The 9,001-nt window shown below is 47.3% G+C and overlaps 1 protein-coding gene across 1 annotated transcript; it reads right to left on the bottom strand.

Annotated features, from left to right (window-relative positions):
* Nucleotides 1-5,509: 5,509 nt before the first annotated feature.
* On the bottom strand, nt 5,510-8,795 carry DMRTA2 (DMRT like family A2). Its single transcript, XM_054981501.1, has 2 exons — nt 8,312-8,795; nt 5,510-6,600 (listed from the first exon to the last, which is right to left on the bottom strand). Exons 1-2 carry the CDS (start codon nt 8,793-8,795, stop codon nt 5,510-5,512), a joined length of 1,575 nt encoding a protein of 524 aa, XP_054837476.1.
* Between the last annotated feature and the right edge of the window lie 206 nt (nt 8,796-9,001).

Raw genomic sequence — 9,001 nt, 5'->3', positions numbered from 1 at the left:
AACTTAGAAAGTTTAATTTATTCTTAAATTCAATTTAGGTAAAGGAGGTGGGTTGTATTCATTTGTTCTTAATTGCTTATTATCTATGCTAGTGCCATACGTAGAACAAAATCTGAGTCCAGTATCATCTTACCATGGAAAATTTTATTTGTCTTTAAATACATTTTTCCATGGTATAAGCTTTCATGAGTCAAAGTTCACTTCAACAGATTGAAACAGAATGAAGTCAGAAAGGTGTTACAAAAAAGGGCTGGTTGGAATCAGGATGCAGAGGTACAATGCAAAATATGATTAGCTTGATTAAAGCATAGTGTTGGGAAATGCAGAAACTTAGCATCTGTAATGAGATAACAACTTTGTGTCCCTATTGAACCCTGGGAGGGGGGGCATCCAATGTCCTGAATTTGTTAATGAATTCTAGTTTAACAAACTCATGTTGTAATCTTCCTTAAGCTTCTCTGTAGGAGAACTGCCATTCTTAGGTCAGCAATGCAATGTCCTGGAAGAATGCATTCCAGGGCATTCCATTGCTAATTTAAGAGAGTGGCAGTTCAGTCAAGCAACTTCCTTGGCATGTATCCACACAGAAAATGATTTTGCAGCAGTTTCTCACTACAGTAGGAAGTGAGATGGTGGTGTCTTCTTATAATTATTCTGTGGATTTTTTAAATACCAGTCAGACGAGTGCTGGATGCTTTTGTTTTTATCATTTCCCCAAAGCTGAAGGATCTTTTTCTTCTTTTGTAATTTCTGCAATGTTCAAATCCTACAGATCTGTTAAAATACAGTTCCTAATGGATCGACATAAACATTTTCAGATATGGGGTTTTCAGATTAAAGAGGGCATCTTGCAGGCTTCCCATCAAACTCATCTATTCAATCTAACATACCAGTGCAAAGGCAGGTCCTAATCTGGAAAATGTTATGGGAATGACAAGTAGTGACATCCTCTCACTACGAAATAACCACAACTAGCCTACAAACATTTGGAATTGGGGGCAGGGTTGCAGGTCAGATCTAGGGGGCCACGTTGAAGCCCAGAACCTGTTATTTGACAAGTTAACCACAGAAGGTTTTTCTTTCTGCACCCTTCCTCCTTGCAATAAATTGTTGGTGAGAAATGGAGAAGTTCGTTTTGGAAGAAGTGTGTCATTTTGCTACTAAATTGTTAGTATAATTTGATTTGTATTATGTTGTGCATTACGACTGGTTTCTATTAAACACTAGGGCAGATAATGTACATTCAGTACATGCCCTGCTCTCAGTACATGGCCAAATAAGGGAAATGCAACCAAATGGATTAAGATTTAATTAACAGGAAAGTTTGCAAATGCCGGCACACTAGTCTACACTTTACAAATAATTTGTGTTTAGTCATGTTTAATTTGATTCAACCATAACTAACCACTTAGGTTAGATGGGGAGGCCTTTAGAGTTCATCACTGAGCAGTAAGATCTACTCTGCCCTTAGTACTAGGGAAACTTTCTGATCCTGTTCAGAAGGAGAGGGGAAGAAGTGGATGAGTACTAGGAAATGGGGTGAGGTGTGGTTTCCTCGGACTATACCATGGCTTGCATTCCCTTTCTAACTCCCCAAGAGAAGAAATGCAGACATCGGATCGTTCACACCATCACTTTGCTTCAGACTGGTAGTTCTCCTCGAATGAGGGATACGCTCCCTTCCTTAAACCCCGAGTTTAGGTAACTCATGCAATGCTTGAGGAAAGGCAGGCAACGCATCGGCTCTTCCTACTTACCAGCCGGTAACAGCAGTAGGAAAAGAAATCGCTTTATTCGTGGCGTTCAGACCCTTAACAAGATCTTGGGAAATAGAGAAACAATTTTAATGTAAGCAGCAACAGAGCGAGGTAAGAAGCCATCTGGCGACGTCTCTTTTATCGTGCAATTGTTGAGCGATAGCTGGGCGTGGGAAGGGACCATACTCGGGATTTGGAAGTTTAGTCAAGAAGGAACTCTGTCCCCTCTCCAGTCCCCGTATCATATTGGAAAGGTATCCTCTTTCCCCTGCAAGGTGGGTTTGGCTCAATTTCTTGGAGCCATCGTACTGCAGCGAGTTTTTCTGCGATTGGCTGAGCTTATGTGGATGGGCAATGCCCCCCTTGAAGTAAGAGACTCGACCGATGGTCCATTTCAACTCTAGGAATTCATAAATGTCTCCGGGAAATAATGTAAACGCAGGTAATCTCCCCGCTGTGTCTGGTTAGCCTAGGTGACCTCTAGGATACCTTCAAAGTCCATGACTCTGTGAAGTGCGTCCGAAAAGTGAAACAATATATTTAGCTCGTTGGAAACAAAGCGAGGCTTCTCTCTGCTTAGCTCTGGTAGCCTTGTATGCCCCGTCCAGAACTGCAGGAAATCAGCTGCTAAGCACAGGCGCGGGGGGGGGGGGGCAACCGCCCCCCACGGAGCTTCCCTCCAAGGCTGCAAGTCCATCCGAAGCGCCGTTCCGCTTCCCGCCCTGGCCCGCTCCAGCTAACATAACCCTGTCACATTATAACGGAACAGACAACTCCTTTTTTCCAATTAAAGTGGAATTAGGAAACTCAATCAAATTAGCTCACGATTAAAGCCCTTCATTATTAAAACGTTTTATTGTAATAATATTGCGTTTCAACCACTTTTGAAACCTGAGACTTTAAAAAAAAAACGTTTTCCTGGTAATATTGATTTGGACGCTGTTAGGGGTTGGGTGAGGGTCAAAAGTATTTTTTAAATGTAATTTGTAATATGTGACACTCAAACACACCCATACACAAAGCCTTGCAATAGCACTTAAGAAATTGCCAAAAAGAAACACAATATAGTGGCTGCATGGCTTCCCATCCACCCACCCTGTCAATTTCGAACATTTATTATTGTCGTTGTTAATATTGTTATTATTATTCCCTCTCTTCTTCCAATAATTATGAAAGAATCCACATTTTCACCCATCCATCCCGATATATTAACTGGTTATAGGAGCAGAGCTGTCAGTTTCAAGCCAATGTTTACACAGTTATATTTGAAGTGAGAAAGTAAACAGTCCAGCTGCGCTACAGAACAGTTGGGTGGGATTAGGTTTCCATACCAACCAATTTTAGAAGCTTTTACAGTCTTAATTCAACCATGCACTGAACTTGTTCTTTGTGAGTAATAGTTTTCCTGGGCCAAACACTCCCCAGGATAGAGAAGAAAATCCCTCCCTATAAGCATTGCCCTTCTGGAGGTACAGTATGAAATTCCTACAACCTTTGTTGCCCGTCTGTTTCTAAACGCGTTTTTTATTGCAAAGAAAATACATTTAGGCTGATTTCGAAGATACTTTCGAAAACTCCCAATCCTCAAAACTAAGTAGCCCCGCTGGTTTATCCATCTACAGGCGCTTATTATTGACTTGAATAAACTAAATGGGATTTAGAGTTGGTCAATTTCACTCCAAGAATATCTAGACTGCCCCCCTCCCCAAAAAACCGTAATCCATGGGAAAATCTTCCCTCTGAAATGTAAGCGATGTTGTCACACATCCACCCAGATTCTCATGGTAATCAGATAGGAAAATAATTTGTATTAAATAATGATTTTAAAGGAAGTTCAAAAATCAAATTTACGTTGATACATTGTTTTTTCCGAATTCTATGTAGTTAGCATTTTCATTTTTTAAGTGAAATTATATAGCAGGGCTACAATGTAGTGCAAATTATGCACGTTTAATCCAGTTAACGTCAATAAACTATGATGGCCGCAACTTTAACTCAAACCCAATTACATTGAAAGAGTGTACCACTGCGATTAGTTCCCAGCACCTTCATTTAGGATACCAGTTTCTGAGTCAACATTGGAAATGTGTTAAAAAATACAACTTTACAGATATCAGTAGATTATAAAATACCTTTCATGAACAGCACCTGCAGGTTTGTTTGTTTTTTTACAAATAGTCAATGAGCCCCAGGTAAAATATTCCTTCGTGTCCTGGAAATGTTTTATTATTATTATTATTATTATTATTATTATTATTATTATTATTATTATTATTATAACCCTTGATTTGTTTACTATATGTGTTTACGGATTCTCCAGTTATGTGTGCTTCAAACATAACCTCGGTTGTGATTAATATTTTCAGAGAGGTATGGAAAATCCCGATCCACAACTAGATTAATAGAATTACTAGGACGTAGCCACATCTTAAATCGAAGTAAACTGGACAAATTGTTAGTGCGAAAGTGTAGCAAAAACTCTGATCCATAACCTTCCTACACTTTTGCACTGCCTGATAAGCGGGTACACCAATGCACTACCCAATAAAAACAGCAAAAGCTATTGATAAGACTGCTTTTAATACAAAATAACATTTATTTCTAGGATTTCTATGAAATGGAACATAGGAGAAAAAGACAGGAATTGTATGAAACAGTAAGAAGTTTGCTACACTGGAACCAGATAGCCTATTTTTTCCTTGCTGATCGATCATTAAAACTGTGTCAAGAGAAGGCTTTGAACAGAGTCCAAAGGACAATTACAAATATATGTTCCAACCTTATTTACAAATTGTCTTTTTCCCCAATGGGAGAACAAAAAGAAATGTTAAAATCCTTTACAATATACATATTTTCTATGTTTGGAACATTTTAAACTGAAAACTGACTGACCTTTTAGTTTACCGTTAATACTAAATTCACCTACAAATTACATTAATAACTTAGATTTCCATTTTATAACATTATGCTATACATTTCCTTGTATACATATATATGTATGAGTGTGTATATACATATATATATAAATCTCACAACGCACCAAGAGAAATATCAATGCTTACGGGCATAAGCAAAAAAGTGATTGACAATTTTAACAATGAAAGTGCGCCTTTACCATCCCTTAAAAAAATATTTTAATACCCCTATCAAACAATCTCACATTTGTCGGCTCTTTGTTCCAACCCATGAGATGATATGAAATCTTAGCAACAGAAAAACAGCTTGAACTCAAAACCTCCGGGCGAGGGGCGCGTTGCAGAATGCAGTGGAAGCTGTGCTTGACTCCATCCCACCTCGATTAGAAAATGTACGCGTTCCCTGCATGGGCTCTTACTTTTTGAAAAATCACTACCCGCTTGCTCAACCTCTATTAAAGGGGCGCCCTCTTTTTAATGGTTGCAGCGTGAAAGAGGAGGCTAAAACTCTTCTCAGGTCCCAAAATGTAAAACGTTGAAGTAACCCCACTGATTTATTTTCAATAGACTTTTTTTGTAAGTAATGCATTTGGCATCTGTGTGCAAATTATATTTAATAACTGCTGGGATCCCAGCGGAAAACAACTCCTGATCAGGCTCCCATCCTTTTCGCTGGTTGCCAAGATAGAAGAAAAATCAGCCCATCCCACTCTCATTCTCTCTGTATATACGGACAAATAGATATGTACATGTATATGCGTGTGCGAGGGGCGCGCATCTGTACATGCAGCGGTAGTTCGCGCGCGTTGTGCGGCGGGAGGAAGTCTTTCGGGCCGCCTACTGCTTCTCTGGGGCGCTGTTGACCAGAGGCCCGTAGATCCCGTTGGGGTAGGCCTGCTCCTTGTGCGCGCTGGCGGCGGCAGCGGCTGCGGCCGCGGCGGCGGCGGCGGCGGATCTATCCCGCATGAGGTCGCTGAAGGCGTACTCCATGGGCGGGCGGAAGCCCAGCGTGGGCATGAGGCCGGCAGTGGAGTAGGGCGTCATGAAGGCCAGGCCCCGGCTGTGCGCCGCCGCTGCCGAGTAGGCCAGGCGCAGCGGGCTCAGGCCCAGGTGCGTGCCCAGAGGGTAAGCGCTGGCCTCGGCTGCCGCTGCCGCCCCGAAGTGGCTGGCGTTGGGCTGCAGCGGCGAGAAGGCAGAGCGGCTGCCGAGCGCGCCGATTGCGGGCGTCATGGCGCCAGCCAGCAGGGGGCGGTGGTGCGCGGCGGCGGCGGCGGGCGAGGACTGCAGGCCGCCTAGGGTCCCCGGCGCGTCTCCGGCCGGCCGCGGCCAGCTCTCGTCGCTCGCCTTGTCCGCCCCGGCCGAGGCCAGTCCCGAGACGGAGGCCAGAGCGTGGCCCGGGCTGCCTCCTCCGCCTCCTCGGGGGTGGTGGTTGTTGAGGATCTGCTCGATAGCCTGCACCACGTCCCCGCCGCAGCCGGCCAGCACCAGCTCCAGCACGCTGCGCTTGTGCGCCGGGAAGACGCGCGTCAGAATGTCCAGCGGCGTCCGCTGCTGCCGGCTCCCCCCTGCCGCCACCACGGCGGCGGCGGCGGCGACCAGACCGGGCGAAGAAGCGGCGCCGGTGTCTTCCCGCTCCGCCGCCTCGGAGCAGCCGGAATCCGAGCCCAGGGGGCTGATGGAGCCCGGGCTCTCCTCCTCCACCCCGCCCCCGCCATCCTTGGCGCCTTTCGAAACGGGCGAGCTGAGGGAAGACTCGCCGTCGCCGTTCTCTGAGCCCGAGGCGCAGCCGTGGCGCGGAGCCTCCGGGGATGAGGTGCCTGGCCCGCCGTCCGCCCCGTCGGGCGACAAGGGCTTGGCCTGCTGCGGGGTCACGGCCCGACTGGGGAGCAGCGTCTTGGGGAACAAATCGAATTTCTGCAGCTTGGCCTCTGGTGGAAGAAACAGAGAAACAGCCAGGTGAGCCCCACCGCTGCTGCCAGCCCCGAGGAAACTCCGAAAAGATTCTGCCTGGAGGGAACTGCCGGCTCTCCTGAATCACAATAGCCGGAGCCCCGGTGGAGCTCAGACCCCACCCAAACTGCATCCCACCAGGCAGTTTAAGACAAACACATACAAGGTCAGCACCTTTCCTGACAAAACAGGGAGCCGGTGGCACCTGAATGACTCACCAATTTTATGCCAGCATGAGCTTTGGCGAGAGCAGTTCTAAGTAAAATCCGGTTCAGTATATGAGCTTTCGACAATCAAAGGTCCCTTTGTCAGATAGATCTTGACTCTAGAAAGCTCATTCTCTGGAAATCTAGTTGGAAATCTAGTTGGACCCAAATCTTGCTGTTGTACTACAGACCAACTACTCACCTTGAAACTATGTTCAAGTATATTCAGTGGGACTTACTTCCAGGAAAGCGCTCTTAGGATGGCACTATTAAAACAGCCAGCCTGTCAGATTTAAGGAACACCCCACAGGCATTCAAGTTTGGCCACCCTCACTTCAGTGGCCAGCCCAGCACCCTTTGACGGAGCAGGGTTAACCGAGTTCTTCCATCTCGTCTCTCCTTGGCAAGGCTGGGTCAGTAGAGGGTGCCGTTCTCTCTTCCGACTTAGGCCCTGGCGGACAGCGACCCCCAGAAGTCAAGAGCGAGTCCTGGAAAAACTAGGCTGACGCCAGACTTCCTTTCAGAGATCTCGCTTGCTGCAGCCCTAAAGCACTTACCTGGAAAGTAGAAATCTGAGTAAACAGATTCAGGAGTGTGATGTGGCAGTCCTCCAAACTACCACAATTTGCTCCTCATAACAAGGGAAACCTAAACCAAATTTCGCTAGGCACTAACATCTGAAATTAACTCAAAGATGAGGAAGGAAGAGAGGAAGAAGATGTGAGTTTAGAATGTATTAGGAAATAAATGCATGAACACAGGGAATAAGTATGGGGAATAGTTTAAGAGAATTAACCTTTTACTGATGATAGAGTATCTAAAAGGTTTCGCTGGGTAGTGCCTCCGTGCATTTCAGTGGAGAGCACATAAAGCAGACCGACTACCGATCCCGAAAGCACTGGGGACTTTCAAGAAGTAAGTTTAAGGTTTCTGAATGCATAACACAAACCTGCTGGCTGAGTACGGAGACAGAGGTAGCCAAACAGAGAATGAATGGGCGCAAGGCGAGGAAGAAGTGCTGGAGCTGGACGGAAACGCAGATTGACAGGAGACTTGTTTTTATACACGATTGAAGCGGGAGGGAGGGAGAATGGCAGAGATAGTGACTACACGACAAACGGTGAAGGGGTTTATAGATGGACCCTTACTGGCTGTCTGCTTGGATGGACAGATTCAAGTGGGTGAGATTAAACCAAGCTGCCCTCCTGGGCGTTTACCTGGAAATAAGCTCCATTATCTAATTTCCCTTGAAACCAGTGTGCGCAATTCAGAGAATGCTGGGCACCTTTACGTCCCGCAGAAATCCATGAAACGTTAAATGCGCGATCCTGAATCTGTTTACTCGGAAGTAAGTCCCACCGCGTACAATAGAGCTTATTTCCTTGGACCCGGCTGCAGTCTTTCCCCCCACAGATCTGGCTGGCGCCAGTTGTCCCCGGCGTGCAGCCAAGGGTCGGGGTGAGGGATGCGTTTGCTGCCTCACCTGAGCCCCCCGCGCCTCCGTCTGTGGTGCACACCGAGCCGAAGACCTCATAGGCAGGCCGGGGCGGGATGATGCCGTTGGCCGCGGCCAGAGCCAGCCCCTCCGCAGTGCCATAGAGCAGCTGCAGCTCGCGGGCCTCGTTCTCCTCTTGCGCCTGCTGCCGGCGCAGCGCCACCTGGGCGGCCATGACGCGCTGGCGCTCGGCGATGAGCGTGCACTTGGCGCACAGGCAGTCCTTCCAGCGGCAGTAGCGCTTGTGGCCCTTGAGCGCCGACACCACGCCGTGGTTGCGGCAGCGAGCGCACTTGGGCGTCCGGGGGTACTTCTCGGCCGCCCGCAGGAGCAACGGCGGCGCTCGCAGGAGACTCCCGGCTACGCTCACTGGCAGGCTGGCCGCAGCAGCTGCCGCGGCTGCAGCCACGGAACTGGGGGGCACCGAAGGAGGTGCCGAGGGCACATTAGACAACTCAGACCTCAGTTCCATCCTGGCAGGGAAGAAGAGCCCGGGGCTCGCCAAGAGAAAGGCCGAAGGCCCCGCTCAAGTGCAAATCTAAAAGCTCCGACACTTCCCAGCTCCGCGCTCCCCTGCTCCGCACTAACACCCCGGGGGCTTTCAAGAATTAAACACACACACAGGGATTGTATAAACTCCGAAGACCTCCAAACCCTCTAAAATAAGCCCTTCGAATT

Source organism: Eublepharis macularius, chromosome 5 (assembly GCF_028583425.1).
Source record: "Eublepharis macularius isolate TG4126 chromosome 5, MPM_Emac_v1.0, whole genome shotgun sequence".
Taxonomy (NCBI): Eukaryota; Metazoa; Chordata; class Lepidosauria; order Squamata; family Eublepharidae; genus Eublepharis; species Eublepharis macularius.
This window is presented reverse-complemented; position numbering and strand designations above follow the sequence as displayed.